The sequence below is a fragment of the Rousettus aegyptiacus genome, unplaced genomic scaffold (assembly GCF_014176215.1).
Source record: "Rousettus aegyptiacus isolate mRouAeg1 unplaced genomic scaffold, mRouAeg1.p scaffold_m13_p_10, whole genome shotgun sequence".
Lineage (NCBI taxonomy): Eukaryota > Metazoa > Chordata > Mammalia > Chiroptera > Pteropodidae > Rousettus > Rousettus aegyptiacus.
Window position 1 is genome coordinate 89833213 of NW_023416285.1, and position 16468 is coordinate 89849680.

The window sequence follows — 16468 nt, forward strand, 5'->3', positions numbered from 1 at the left end:
CACTGCAGAGCATAGGTGATCTGTCAGCTGTCTTAATACCCCATCTAGACCCCTTCAAGAGTGAATAACTACGTGGCTTTGGGAAAATCTAGTAAACGGATGATAGACTCCCCGGTCAGCCAGGTTTTGCTAGTTTAACTTGTTCGACCAAAGCCTTAGGTTTTTATTAGTGAGAGAGCCTGGTTTTACAGTGCATTCATTTTAAAAGCACTCTGTGGTATTTTGGAATTAAGAAGGGAGGGAATCCTTGGATGATGTAAAAATTTGCCCACATCCCCTCAGTAAGCGATATGCGGTAACTAATGTTCCTTGCTACGTGTTTCAGGATTTCGAATACTCAGAATTCGTTATCGTGTGATCATGAAGAGGACCAATTTCATAAGTGAAAATGAGCATGCTTATTAATGGAGCTGCAGTCGCCTATTGCATTCAGTTACTTTTATAACTAGCAAGGAGAATGGTGGTTTTGCATGATTTAGTATTTACACAATTACAGTCTTGGCAAAGCTTACTGTACTAGAGGCTTTGGATAGAAGCATGTGGTCCTTTTGCAGGTAATAAATTGGAAAATCCAATTTGCAATTGCAGACTAAGCCTCTGAGTGATATATGATCTTCATAGCAGCATCTGTCAGAGGGTCATTGCTAATTACGACGCTGGCTGGCTTCCCCTGTGGCCCGGGCCATCCCACTGAAGAGTGAGCGGAGGGACTCTCCGGGAGCCAGCCCGCGTGTCTGTAGATGCACCACTTTCTAGCTTATTAGATCCTCTTTGTCACAGTGCTTAATCCTGCAGCCTGGTCCTTGTTAGAACAGCGGCAGCGTGCCGCGCAGGCTTCCGCTAACGGAGCCAGGCAAGGGCCCCTAACGAGACGCACTGAGGCGTGCGGCGCCCAGGCCGCTTGCCGCCTGACTGACTGACGGCGGGGTGAGCCGCTTCCTGCATGCCGTTCCTGGAAGGGGGACCCTCCCTCAGACGGCTGACAGATGAGCTTCGCCGAGGCACGGCTAACTTGTTGCTAGGCCAGGATGAGGCGGGCGTCATCTTTTCACACGGTGTAATGGCTTAGCTTTACTCTAATTATATTAACCCTCTTCTGAAATGGCTACATTCCAGGCTGGCGCCGAGCGAGGGAAGAGAGGCAGAGACAAATAGCCGGCCGGGAGGATTAGGGCTGTGCAGAGGCAGGTATTGTGTTCTCCGCCAGTGACATTAAGTTGAAAAACAAAATAAGCACATCCTATTACGCCACGCCTGGCGATAACTCCGAAGAGGCAGTGCTCGGGTCGGCTCATGGGGTTTCCATCTCTGTCATCTGTAATAGTCGCCCGCTTTAAGGTTTGTGACGGACATTGAACATGGTTTTCATGGTTCTTCGTTAAAAAGAAAACACATTGTCAACGACAAAGCTATTGTTTGGGTTTTGTTTTTTCCTTGCAGTGGACCTGATTCATTCTTTTCCATTAGGCTCCCTAGTTCTGGTAGCTCTGTGAAGCCCCCGTGAATGTGATTGAGTAGCATTGTTTGCGATGAAAATCAACAACTGGAATGCACACAGGAGTCTGAAGAGATGTAAATGAAAACGCTCCTGAGGAGCCCATGGGCCTTTCTGTGGAGCGACTCCTTTTCCCCAAGGGGGGGGGGGGGTCCAGCTGGCATCCAGCGTTCCCGGCGTGCTCTGGTTAGCAGACGTCATTAGCAACCCCCTACGTCTCTTCTGTCTCCATTGACAGCACTTTAATAGAGACGTTGCTGGGGATTGACAGATCTCGGGGGTTAGAAGCGTCAGACAAAAGGGCCCAAAGAACATGGCTGACCTTTCTCGGCATTATTCCCCTGGGTCTGTCTTCCGTGTGTTGCAATCAGGGAGCACAGAATTTAGTACATCCCTTTCCGGGGATTATTACTCAGAAGGCTGCAGGCTTAGTAAGAGGCTGTTAATAAGTGAACAGAGTGGATACGTAGGTCGTTAGTAGTAGAATGCACCTGTACTTTAAGTTCAAGGGGAGCTGAACCCATTAAAATCTGCATTGCTCATTACATACCTGTACTTTTGGCTTAGTGGGGGAGGCCTCGGACCTGGGTGGAAGGGAGCCGTGATACAGCCTGGGAAAGAAGACAGTCTTCTTTCTCTCACTGTCCATGGAAGCCACCTCTGGGCATATTTGGACTGAGACTTGCCTGTGGTGTCCTTCCTGGAGCCCTTTCCTGGTCCAAGGTGCTCTAACTGACCCAGGGTCCTGAATAGGCAGCATGGCGAGAAATGCTCTGCGCTCCACGTTTAGCTGACCTCCCTCCCCGTCCTTCTTTTCCCCAGAGGAAAAAGTCACATTCTCGTGGGCCTCCTCCAGGTGCTAAGAGGACAGCATTTCAGTTGAGTTTATTCACGGTGTGAATGACGGGAAGTTGCAGACGCATGTACGACAGATAAAACTCTACCCATTAGAAATTTAAACTGCGTTCCTCATTAGGATGACCAATTTTGGTGGACAGAGAGGAAAGGTATTTAGGGAATAGTAGCCACTAACAGGGAGATCCTCTTTGCTTAAAAATTGATCCATTTCCCTATGCAATTTGTGCTTTTCGTGGCTTTTTTTTCCTCATTCATTTTCATTACACATATTTTTCCAAAGATCTTAGTTATTTTTTTCACAGTTGGTTCCATGCTGATGTCAATGGGCACGGTTTACAGGCAGAAAGATGATAATGTGTAAGCTTGTTTATTAGGCGAGCGTTCAAAGAGAGATGTGCTCATCTCTAGCACCTCTACCCCCAGCTTATCAGTGGAGTACCACAGCATGATCACTGTCACCTGGTACATGGGCCCTTCCCTCAATGACCAAGCTTCCTGAGAAGAGTAGACAACATATCCACTGCCTTTAAAACAGCACACTTCGGAAATAGACTTGTTTTTAAACAGAAGACTTTTCTAAAAGTTTCTGTTATATTCATTTTTAGGAAAAGTAGATATGACAAAAAATACTGTAAGAGAATGAATGATATGGAAGAGAGGGCATAGAGTGTAGCAAACAAGATCCTAAGAGGAAATAAAAATTATAGAGAAATAGAAACAGATCAGTTTCATTCTTGGGAGGCTAAAAAAAAAAACCCTCCGCAAGTAAAGATAAAAACAAAAAAGGGAAATGGTAGCCCATTGCCAGGGTCCCACCAGGTAAGGTACCCAGCTCAGCAGAATATGTGCAACCCTCGGCTTTTCATGTGCCCTAGGCAGCTTTCTGACTCATGGATTACAAAATAAAACCCATTAATTTCTCAAATGATTTAATATCTGACTAATGGTGTTTAACCACTGAGATGAGGAAATCGACAATATTGATAATCTTGGACAGAAATGTATCTGCTTATTTTTGTACTTAACACCAACAGATTCTGAATAGCTTTGGAAAGATTATGATGAATTACTCCCTGTTTATATTTGGTAATATCTGTTTTCTTTAAAAGCATTTTATGAAATCGTAATCACTTTTATATTGGTCTTTTCTTTCTCCATTTTTCCGAATAGTTACAAGTTCGTATAACAAAAACAAGATGGATTTGAAGTATCCATTTTTTTTGTTTGTTTTAAGAAGAAATTATGGTATCCTAATAAAAATTTTTATTTATCTTTTCATTTCTACAGCTCAGATCAGCTGGGAAATGTTGTACTTCGTGGTGTACTTGCATTCCAGAATGTGTTTTCATTATCCCGAGTTATCAGTTATGACAAAATTGGCAGTAGAACCTCAGAATAGGACAGACGTTACTTTGGCCGAGTCCTGGGATGAACAATTGCTGGACGTCTATGTTCCAAAAGCCTCGGACTGTTGACCAGGAGTTTGAAGTGGTCTTTTTTAGTGGGACTTTTAGAAAAAGGTCTTCAGTGAGTGTGGTGCCAAGGAAAACCACATATATGTCTCTGCTGCTTAACTTCTCTATTCCCGACCCTTTTATAGGCAGGCATGATGTAGGAAGCTATTTGAGCCAGAAGCCTTAGGTTTATATCCCCACACTGACATTTTCTGATCTTGGACATGTTACTTAATTTCCCCAAGTTTCCATTTATTTACCTATAAAATTATGTTAATAACTGATCTTAAGGATTGCTGGAGAATCAAATCGAGGGAATGCTTTAAAAAGTAATTTGTAAACTGATGAGGACTGGACAGATGTGAGTTTCTGTCATTGCCATGTTAAGGAGATTCATTTAGTGCTGATGCTCAGATGTGCTTATGGTTCTTGAGTAACACAGTAGTTTTATTTGGACAATGTTTTTCTCTTCCTTCACTTATATTGTTTGGCTCATGAAGTCATGTTGAATGGATGGGTCTAGATTAGATTGGACAGCATATTGTCAGGGTAGAATTTCAGAAGGTTCTAATATCACTTCTCTCATTCTTGGACGGAGTCATTTTGGTCTTTGTATCAAATACCTAGAAAAATAAAGCATATGCTACATCGTTGTAAGAATTTCTCCTAGGTTTACTTTTTTCCTACATCCTTTTCTCTTCTGCCTCTTTCCCTCCTTCTTTGGCTCTTCATTTCTTGGATTAGTGTACTATCACTAATTCCTTGTGTACAAGTAATGACTTGGGGTAAGAAATTAAAAAAAAAAAATCAAATCGTGCTGTGGTTACAGGGTGGGACTTCGTAGTCCTGATCTGTGTTGGATGAAATGAGCTTCATTTTTTTTTCTCCCCTCTGTTTTTTCAGGAAACTTGGATCTGACTGGTCAGAAGCAGGTGTTCAAAGCAGAGAACAACCCCTGGGTCACCCCGATCGCTGATCAGTTCCAGCTTGGCGTGTCCCATGTGTTTGAGTACATCCGTTCCGAGACGTACAAGTAGTAAGTAGATTATAATTTTCTAAAAGTAGTAGATTGTGGTTATATAGTATTTGTAATTATGTCATTTTAAAAACTATCATGTGACATCATTGTATCTGTGGCAGTTAGCTCATTGCATTTTTAGATGTTTTATTAATAACCACATATAATATTTGCCTTCTTATTTACAGATGATTTTAATTGACATTGTCAAAGGGAATTTATGCCAATTTTGTTTAGAAAGTTTTAAGGTATTGTATTAGCTGAGTATTCATGACACTGAGGAAATTCGCCAGACACATTAAGATCAGAACATACTTTTTTCTCTTTTGAATGCAAAGAATAACAGCTGTTACGAACAAAATTGTTAAGCAGTTTGTTCATAAAATGAGAAGAGAATACTAGGAACACATCATTCTATTCTTTAAAAGCGTCTACTCTAGTGAAATAATCTCTCTAAGAGGAGAAGGAAAGGCAGAAAGAGAGGAGGAGGAATGAGCTAGCTTAAGGCACAGAGTCAGAATCCCTCAGCCGTTCACGTCGGACCAGGCGACTGGGGAGCTGGCCCGACACCCGGCTGCGTCTGCCTCTGTCTTCCTCAGTGTTCATGGTGTGGAAGGACTCTGCCACCCCCGCCTGCTCTGCCGTCACCTCTTTGTCATTATTTTCCCCTCATCCTGTCCCCACCCCCCTATCGAGATGATCAGTTATCTCATGCTTCAATGACCCCTGATGCTGAAATCTAGTCACCTCTCGTTTTAAGCAAATGCAAAGGACTTGAAAAAATTTGTAGTTAAATTTAATGTTTTTGTGTTCATTACCAACATTGAAAATTTAATATCCCAACTATTAGAGAAAAGGTAGAGGATGATCAAAGGTCGTGTTTGGGTGGGTGAGAGTTTCTCTTTTTTTTGGTATCAGAAAAACGCCCAACACTCAGTAGGGCCCTCACTGGGCAGTGCTGACGGACAGGGCGGGACCGCTGTCTGGTCCTGCAGCCTCCTCGCCACACCTCATGCTCCTGGTCACACGTCTGGGGCGTGTTGTGCTCATATTTCCATCTGACAGAATCACAGAGATGAACTGTGAAAGACATCAGATCCAGATAGACTAAAATTGCCGAAATGATGGCACATCCTCGTTACGAAAGCAGCTTAAATCTTTGAAGGTAGCACCGTGACAATCTTAAGACTTAAGAGTAAAATGAGAGACGTATAGGATGTGCGTTATTGTTCATGCGCCACATAGTTGTGTGCCATTATTATTGGTCTGTAGTTTTGTTAAATATGAATATAGCTCATCCTCGGAAACTGGTTTAATTAATGAAAATATGTGAACATACAGTTGCAAATTTAGATTGTTGTTCATTTTGTTCCTCTTAAATTGTTAACCATTGCTATCATTGGTTGTAGATAGAGGTCTAACTTTTTGTTAGTAAATGGGAGGCTACTTAAAGCTTGGTGTGTAGGGAATCGTTTTAGAAAATACTGTGTATATTTTAACATACAGAAAATATGCAGCCAAGGTTCTGTTAATCCAGAATTGGGGGAAATACTCTGTTTATTATTCTGGTTAATCATTTTTTTCTTTATACATTAATTTATAATTTACAGAGAATTACAATATATCACATATAAAAGTGCTTCTAATTTTAATTTCATTTTAAAAGATTAAGTTGTGAATTTATGAATTTTGTATTACCTCAGAGTCATTATTAGGCAATTAATCACCATTATATGCTACTACGAACGATTTCTGTTTGAATGTGGTTAGGATTCTGGGTGAAAGAGAGGTTCATTGCTTTGATGGAGTTAATTAGTAGGTTATTGAAAGCAGAGATATGACAACAGCATTTTAATCAGTGACATAGTCGACGTATATATTCCTCTCTGTTGCTGGCACCCTTTATTTGGGGATCAGAGTAATCTAAGCATTTTGCCTCCTAGTTTACCTTTTTGTGTTCAGTTTCCTCATGAAAATTATACTTTATACAGTTAAACCAATGTTAAAAAAGCTTAAGTAAGCATAGGAGAGCCATTGTCCCCTTTCCGAGAGGACCCGTCTGTCACCCGGTCACTGTCTTTAGAGGAGTCTGGGTGAGCCTCTGCTGGGAGAATTCACTTAACGGGAGCTTCTCGAGGGAGCTTCACTCTTTCATCAAACATCCCGGCCCAAAACATGGACTATTATCTAAACCAGACACTGAGGCAGACTCTTAGGCATGTTAAAAAATATATATACTTGTACAAAAATGCCATCGTTATTGCTTCACTAATTCTCAAAACTGAGGTTCCTCTTTTATATGAATATATACACCTATTAATATATATTATTTTAATTAATATACACTATTTTTAAGATTTAGATTTCTTTTTTATATGAATAGATATTATTAGTGTATCCTCATGTAACTGGAACCCAGCTTAATTCTTTAATATTCTTAAGCAACTACATAATTAGAAGACTATCTGAAAAAAATATTACTTAATTACCCAATTAGAAGGTACTTGGCTGCTTTTTGAATATTGTTCAAGAAGATAATGTATTCATTATGCTCATATTTTAAAAAAATACAAATTTCACAAATAAGTACCTTATTCTCCATTCTAAAACCTATGATTTCCGATCTTCATTTTTTCATCTTTTTTATGTAAACCACATTCATCCCCTACGATAAAAAAAATCCTTTTTTTCTATGTAGATCTTTAGACTATCACGATAGCGTATTTTAATTTTGTTTCAGTGCTGAAAATACTAGTGAATCTCCTTCCTTTTTTTTTTTCCCTAACCAATTGACCTGTTACCTAAACGAAACAGTAAAGAACTTACCAGCATGTTTTCATTTTCATTCACTTTCACGGTGACCTTCGTGTTCTAAGCATACCCTCAGAGGCCTCTGAGTCTAGAGCAGTGACAGGCCAAGAAGATGGATTATCTGATTTCCAGGCTTTAATGGGCTTCAAGAGGAGACATGGATGTTTGAAACAAAACAGGAAGTCAGTGTTTAGGAAGAATTAAAAGACTCCAAGATGATTTAACTTCATGAACATGTGAGCTTTTGCAGTTAAGGCAGAGGAGATGTGGGTAGGCGTGGCGGGAAGGATGTCGAGGCATGTAGTTTTTCAGGAGATGGTTCTTTTGAGTACATTTTGGACGTTTATCATGTCTTCCTCATCCTCTCTCACATGGAGATTACTCTTTGCTCGTTTATCGTACTATCGGCAAAGGGAACAGACTTGCTGGTGTCATAGCATTGCCCATTCATTAAAAGTTACTCCCTCTGTTAAAATAATTTGCTCTGTTTTGTGGTTGTGGATCAAACTCTATCAGCGCATGAGTATTTTTAGGTTGTTGTTGAGTTATAGTCGCTTTTTAACTCATCGTTCGATGGCCCTTGTCTCCTTGATGACCTCTCATTCCTTTGAAGCAGAATTATGATGGAAGAGTCACCGTTTGTTAAGTTCCAGAAGTTGTCCCCCCCCCAACCCCCCTCCCCCCCCAGGAGGAGAAGTCAGGTTGGAGTCAAGATCCTTGACAAGATTCTTTGTGAAAGGGAGTAACTCGCACTTTTCACATTTCCATCAAAGAAGGTGCATAGAAACTGCAAGCCATTTTAAAAGCTGACAAGTTAACTCTTAACAAAAGAAGAGGTTTGACAAATGTTAGGCTGAAAACGTGTCAGTTGAAAGAGGCATCTGGAAAACAGGCATCCTCACGAAGCCTGCAATTTGCGAAGCACGGCAGTCCTAAGGCCTTATTTCCAGGGCGGCATGACTCAGCGGATGCCTCTCTGTCATTCTTCCTGTCTTGCGACTTTCTTTTCTCTCCAGAGAAAGGTGCCACTTTCGTTTTGTTTTATTTTCATTTTTGGTCTTAAATGAAGATTGGTCATACCGTTATTCATGTTAGTTAATAGAAACATTTTAACAAAGCACTGCTCGGTGAATGGTGAGCAATGAGGAAAATGCTGGCAGTTTCTCTACTCTAGGAGAAATCTAGCAAACTAAATCATCCTGTTCGATGTATAAGGAAGGACATTTTTATCTGCTGGTTATTGTTTCTCAATTTGTCTTACTCGTAGAATTAAAACTAAGGGTTTTCTTTTTTCTATACTGTGTGTAAACCTGTTAGAGGTTATTATGGACATAAATGCGCTTTATTAAACAACTGCTATATCCTCTAATGGCTGCTGAGTCAGTGACTTGAAGGTCCTTAAATAACAGATATATCTGGTCTACCAAAAGGCTAGAGCATTTAAAACTGAATCGGTGATCCCATTCATTTCTTTTTTTTTTTTTTTTTTGCCTAGTCCATGGTTCCTTTTGATTTTTTATTTTTATTTTTTGATCTCATTCATTTTAAGACAGCCCTTTGAAGGAGGAATTTATGTCTAACAAAAACTGTACAAACCTTGTTATTTCCTTCTGAAGTATAAATGAATGCCCAGAACTAGCAGATGGTTTTGTAAATATCACAGGAGGACGGAGGAGAGGGTTAAACTGCCATGACCTTGCCAGCAGTTTGCGAATTTTACATAGTGACAGTCAGTGTGCAGAACCGTGTAGACTTTCCTTTGTCTTTACTGTATCTGAAAATAGCTCAAATTAAACCAGAGAAAAACAACATTTCTTTATAGTAGCCTTGAAAATGAAGAATCGGTTTTTTCCCTAAAGGTTGTGACACATTGTTTTTATTTTAAAAAGTTGATTAAATATTGTGCTCCCAATAATTTACATTTCCTTTATAGATACTGCATGTGAATATTTTGGTTCTTTTTTAAGTTCATAAATGTATTATCACATTTCCTCCATAATACAAAATATGATTCAAACTTTTGACATCTCTGAACCTATTTGCATGCAAATATGTTATATTTGACTAACATTGCTAAGAAATATCTAGGAGAAAATGTAAACCCATAAAATGCGTTATATTTGGGGTAGTATTCTGTCATATGATTTCTTATCTCACTTTAAATGGTACAGTTACATAGCATTCCTTTTTCTCCAGGTAGTATGTTCTCAGTGCGCAGAATCGAAGGATGTTCATCTCACTATTGAATAAATGTAAGTTAGGGCGTAGTATCAGCTATTGATCTTTGACTTAGTCACTCAACTCTTTCTCGATGTGGCCATGAGTTATTAATCGCCTGGTAAAATAATACCCCCCCGCTTAAGGTAATAGGAGGAAAAATGACAATTTGAGGGAGAGCACATAACAGTTTTCTCTCTCCTAGGTTTTTTGACAGATTGCTGAATGTAATTTACATTTAAAAGAATTTTTGCTTTCCTGCTATTTAAATTGTTTAGCACTATTATTCAGATATACTTCTCAGGTAATTAGTATTTTTCATTTTTCTGTATGCATTTTCACAATTTTTCAGTACATAATGTTTTTACAAGCCTGTGAAGCTTTACTTTTCTATACTTTTATAGCTCATGCAAAATGGTTCTAGCTTTTAACATGGATGGTGCTTCCCATCTGACATTTCCACGCACTTGGATTCTGGGAGAGCTACAGTCGGAAACCTCCACTGCTTTATTCCCCAAACTTAGGAAGGTCAAAGGTGAACCCGAATAGGGTTTAAAAACCAGCTTCGGGAGGCTAGCCTGGTATTCTTGGAGGCATCTAGGAAACCCGATCTTATACATACTCTAGACCGTTCGTTTTTCACTCTGATGTGCCGTAGGTACAAGTCCAGATTTGGAAGAGTTTCCCTCACGTATCCATGTTCGTTCTCTGGCCTTCTAACGTGGTCACGCCTCAGGCTCGCCGTGCTGGCTGCCAGGCTCTGCAGGGGCCCGGTGGGGTCCGGCTGGACCAGTGAGCGGGAGCTCTGTCAGTCTCGCTGCATTTCACTCCGGTGACCGGTGCATGTATCATTAAAGAGCTGTGAATTAATTTAGAGGGGAAAAGGGAAACTGGCACATGGCTACAGCAAAGGGAGAAGAGTGGTGTTTATTCTGAACCCTGCAGTGTGAAAGGCCTTCACACAGGACTTTAAAAAGCATGGCGTGCCTCTCCCTGTCTCTTTATCTCCTCCTCACTTGGGTGTGGACTCTGAAGTGTGCATTCCGCGTGTCTCGTGCAGCACGGTACATTACAGTATCAACTTAAGGTAAATAAACTATAGATAAGTTGTCCCACGTGACAGAAGGAAACTAAGCATAGGCTAGACTTAGCGCACATGCCAGAAAGGAAAACTGTCAAGTTACTTCCTCTTCCAGAGAAGCTATTCTGAGTTCCAGTTTTAGATGCTGTTAATATTGAGCTATTAAATATTGACCTACTCAATGAAATGAAATTGGTCAGACCTACCTATTGATAACCTTTATTAAATCCTAGTAATCTTAAAGTTCAATGCTTGATGCTTTCTATCCAGCTAAGATGAGTTATTGCTACATTTGCAGTTTTTATTTGAGAGATAAATTAATAACTGGTGCTTTTATAATCAAACAAAATTGTCTGTAATTTCTGTTCTCTACACAGTCATAGCTTGTGTTAGAACATGCTGGCTTTTTATTGAGCTCTGGTCAGGCATTGTTGGAGGGGAATTTTTTTTTGTTTTTTGCTTTTTTCTTGTAATTTTTCGGCAGTTTAAGGGTTCTTCTGTATTGTCAGATATTTTGGTTTAGAATGCATAACATTATGAAAGGAATTTTAATCAACTTTATCAGATAAAAAAGCTTAAAAACGAGTTATGTGTGCAGGCATTTGCTGGTGCCCTATTTTATTCATCCAGCATTAAGGTAATAACTTTTCATATTTTATTCTGTTGTGCTTATTGTGCATTATTATATGTGTTTTTAAGACTCATGGTATATTGTGAAGAAAATATTGTTTTCCACTATAGTAGTTAATTTTTAAATAATCTCACTTGTAACAAACACAAGTAACAAACACAATTCCATTACCTTCGAAGTGTATGGACTTTTTATTCTCTACCCGGTTAGACAGTGTTTCTTTAGAGAGTAAATAAGTTATTGTTGAGGTTTTGCTTCTTTAACAGGGCAGGTTGACTGAACAAGCACTGTGGCTTTTTTTTTTTCCCATGCTGATATAGGATTTTGATTGCTTAAGCCACCCAGCAGAAATTCTCTCAGTCCCAGAGGCTGGAGGTCTGAGTCAAGATGCCGTTAGGTTCGTTTTTTTTTTTTTCCCTGAGCGAGGCGAGGAGGGTCTCTTCTAGACCTCTCTGCCTGTGTCTTGCCATTGTCTTCCCTAGGTATCTATCTCTGTATCTAAATTTCCCCTTCTTATAAAGGTCACCGTAATGACCTGTTTTTAACTTGATTACTCTTTTAAAGATCCTGTTTCCAAAAATGTCACCTTTGGAAATACCGAGTGTCGTTTGGACTTACCGATGGATTTTGGGGGGAGGACGGCACTGCCCGTTACTCAGATGCCCAGAAGTGACCCTCGCTTCGTGAGCAGTTTGGCGCACCACATTCCCCTTACCGCCTCCTTCCGTAGCCTCCACGGCTTGCTGGGGAGGCGAATGCTGTTTATTAGCAGATGTGTTTAAGTGACTTCGTTAGGCTTGATCCACCCCTACCCCATCCCCCATGCCTCTCGTAAGATCGCCTTTCAGGGTCCTGTGTTCTCCCCAAACATGCAAATTCACCACTATTTCATTTTAGGGACGCACAGGAGAGGCTCTTGTTCCCAGCAGAGGGGTCAGTGATTTTATGTCTAATCTTCTTTTAAATATGGACCGTGTTAACACAGAAGCTGGCTAGAAATTGAAGATCCTTTGGGAATGGAAAGCATCTAACAAAATCTCCTGCTTTGTCATATTCGGCTAGAGAATCAAGGTGGGCGGGTCACATGGAGCGCCGACCGTGGACCCTTGCTTCTTGCACAAGAACCTGCGTGGAGGGCTCTGTGCCTCCTTCTAGCGGGCACCCCACTAGTAGGCGTGGGATCTTCTCCCCGTGACTTTGCTGTCCTCAGTGGTCGCTGACGGCATTTTGTGCTGTAAGATGGGGAGTCAGCGATTTCCTGTCTCATCTCGAGGTTCCGGTAACCACATCTGGAGCCCCTACTCCACTTGTTCCATTTTCCTCCCTTGTCTCAGAAGATCTCTAGAGGCGTAATGGGCAAGAAAGTGGCTGCTAATAACAGGGCACAGCATTCTCTCTTCGTGTAGTTAAGGCATGTTTGCTTCCCCAGTGGAGAGAGGGGCATCAGAGGCGGATGCATGTTTCCACACGGGGCGCCGTGGCGTAGAGACGCGAGGATGTCCTCTGCTGTGCAGCTGCGAGGAAGGACAAGGGAAACTGAAGCCGGTTCTTCGAGTGCCGGTCTTCGCGGTGGCTTCCAGTCCCAGCTCTGTGGGTGGCGGATGACCTCATCACGCCCACTCTCAGCCTCCTCATCTTGAAAGCCAGGGGTTCAAACTAGGTCATCTGTGAGAGTCGCCCTAGCAATGATTTCTAATCGAGTTCTTTGTTTTTCTGGGCAATATGTTTTATGTTATGTATCAATTCATTATTTTTAAAATTTAGTCTGATTCTTGAATTTGCCCCCCACCCCCCACCCAACCTGGATTTTCTTTATTGATTTTTTTTTTAAGGGAACGGAAGATGATGATGACCCTGAATATAAATTGTTACAAGAAAATAGATACAAGATAAAATTACCAGATCAACCTTTTTATTCTATATTTTATGGAATACCTAATATATGTTTGGCAGTAACTTATTCGTACACATGAATTCCTGACACTTTCGATTCTTCAGCCTTATTAATCAGTGTAGTCAGCACCAGAGCAATTTTATGAGACTTACCAGTCATCAAAAATTTATTATCAGATAAATCAAAGAAACAACAAGCATCTTAATAGGGTAGAGAGAGTGGCATGTAAAGGATCATTTAAGACTGTGCTTTTTTGTTGTTTGTGTGTTATATTTACAACCAGTATCAGAGAATTTACACTCATAATTTCATGCAAAGAGTCAGGAGGCGATAGTTATCTTCTTACGTAAAACCTCCTCTGTTTTCTCCAGTAGAATATTGCGTTGCGCTGAGAGTGAGGATGCTAAATATACAGACGGCAGGAAACATCGCGTTCTAATGCTACGATTACAGCATTTATTTTAAAACAGTATCTACATTTTCTTCAAAATTTTATTCCAGTTGTCATCCAAAGTTAAGAATTATCAAGCTCAGTCCTTTCCTTTGGCACAGGATTGCTAAGCTTGAACTCTGGCGTGGCATGGGCAGTAGCAGTATGCAAATGGCCTTTCTCGTGGATGGGCTCTGTGTACCTTCTTGCAGGTGTGAGGCACAGGCTCTGTCTACGGTGTACCTGGCACTGTTTTTGACATCGCTCTGAAGCTATGGCAAGAGACTTGGATCTTTATCACATGAGAGAGCTACTTGGGGAGCTTTCCCATCACCCTGGCCCTGTCCTGAGTGTACCGGAGTCTCACTGCCTCTAGGACAGAAGGATTGTGCTGTTGAGCCAAGTAAGAGCTGAGCTGGCTCTGTAAGAGCCTCGATACAGATCCACTGGGAGCGGACCCGGCAGGGCTGGGCTCGGTTACTTCCCATTAATGACAGAATCGACTCCCAGCCTAAGATCTCCGTAAGAGCTGTGTTCTCTTCCTGGTGTGTTCCTTCCTGCCACATTTGTCTGTTCAATACCCAGTCTTTCTTTAGGAATGAAGTTAAATATTAAATCCTCAGAGACTTATTTTCTCAATGTTTCCCTACCACTCATCTATATAGGCTTCTTTCTTCAGAGCCTTCATCTTTCCATAGCTGTGATCGTAATGAGAATGGCCGTCAGTTACTGAGTACTTGCCATGCGACAGACATTTTATATTTAGAGGAGGGCAGTGGGTAGTTAAGTACATGTTTTTTTCTTCTTTAAGTGACGAGAATCTTTTTAAAGCCAGGACTCGTGATGCCTTCATGCCCGGGCTCTGCGTGTGGCATGCCTTCAGTGTTGTATATAAATGGCCTGTCTCATGCAGAGGAGCCTCCGACAGGTCGTCCTGACTTCTAGAAGGAAAAACCATTCTGCCACCCAGAATGGACCGTGTTATGGTTCTTCGTTTTTGCCGGGACGTGGTAAACAATACTCGAAACATGAAAGCGCATTCTCAATATATAATATTAAGTGAAGATTATGTCTTTACATTGTTAGTGTAGATCTCTTTTGACCACACCACTCTCAGATTAGAAATGAAACAGTTCCTAAACTTCACAGATAAAGGAAACTACATTGGAAGGTGAGACCTCCGTCTGCACGGCTCTGCGGGCTCGGCAGGCGTTTTTCGCGCCTTTTGCCCCATCGCGGAGTGGTCCGCAGGGCGTGTGGAGCGTGCAGCTGTGTTCGCTGATCTTTGGAATGGTTCTGAGGGAGGGCGGCAGTACGTCGGCACTGGTGTTTGGTGTTTGGCTGTGGAAGGGAACTGGGAGGCTAGATGCGTGAAGGGGAGGGCACATTCGCTTCTTACTTTTTGGACCTATTGAATGTTTTACTTTGCACATATATTCTCCACTTATTAGTAAAAAAAAAAAAAACAAAAACAAACAAACAAAAAACAAAACAAAAAAACTAGGAACCAGTAGGATCCATAAAGTTAAGGAAGAAACCATAAAGGCTGTAGCTCTGCAATTGGTTTTGTCTCCTGCGATGTGCCCTTTCTGTTTGCCTAGGTCCTTATCAGTCTCTCTTTAACCAGGTACCCCCCAAACCTTCCAGGTGATATCGCCTCTTAAAACATGTCCCGAATCTTGGTAAAGAACTCTCCGGAATGAGAGCTTGAGAGAAAGTTTCTCTCTGAACGTGTGGATCTCGCCTATCCTTGGCTTAAGCGTTGTGAAGCCTCACATTGTTTGTAACGCCTCTCAGATAACACTAGGCTTTCCTGTATCCTTGGATGAGTCTGTAGTAATTGTTTTTCCTTCAGAACCAACGTGAAATAGAAAAAGGTGGTCGTTCACGAAGACCTAACAAAAATAAAAACAAAAAACAAAACAAGAAAACGTACTTCACTTCTTCATTGAGTTTCTTTATATACGGGTATTTTCCCACCTAAGATTTTACGTGATTGAAAGGTAAGCTTTTCCATATTTGAAAGGTCATAACTGTTTGAAATTAGGAAGAATGGATCTTAAGAGTTGATTGTGTGTTAGAGGTTAAGACTGGGCTTCAGGTTCCCATATACAAGACATGGATTTTTTTATTTTTTTATTTTTCTTGTTTAATGTTTTGACAGTAATCTAAGATGATGTGCATGTTTCAGGCTGTTTATGTGAGATTATGAGCCTTTTTTATCTGTTTTTGTGCATTCTCAAAAGAAGCCGTGTGAGTGGTGAGTGGTGATATTTTAATAGAACGTGTCTTGCAAGTAGCAAATTCATGTTGGTACCAAATTCTAGATGATGATTCCTAAGAAATGTAAATTTTATCAATAAGTTTTTTTGTTTTGAAATACTTAAAATCTTGGAACTAAAAATTTTAAAGTTTTCTGAAGATGGCTTCTGTTTTATTTTTATAAATTTAACAAGACAGGACAACAAGAAAAATACTGACCATCAAGCTGATGGAGTAAAAATAATCTTTACTAATTCTATTGTGGAACATGGTTAGAAAAGCAATACTGGCAGATGGGGAAAATGCTTCTTCAAGAC

The 16468-nt window shown here is 40.8% G+C and overlaps 1 protein-coding gene across 2 annotated transcripts in view; it reads left to right on the top strand.

Moving 5' to 3' along the window:
* RSU1 (Ras suppressor protein 1) overlaps positions 1-16468 on the top strand; it is a 223794-nt gene that overhangs the window by 77046 nt on the left and 130280 nt on the right. For both annotated transcript variants that reach the window (XM_016150644.2, XM_016150643.2), the window contains exon 8: positions 4711-4843. In XM_016150644.2, coding sequence (XP_016006130.1) covers positions 4711-4843 — 133 coding nt within the window. The remainder of the gene's footprint in view (positions 1-4710; positions 4844-16468) is intronic.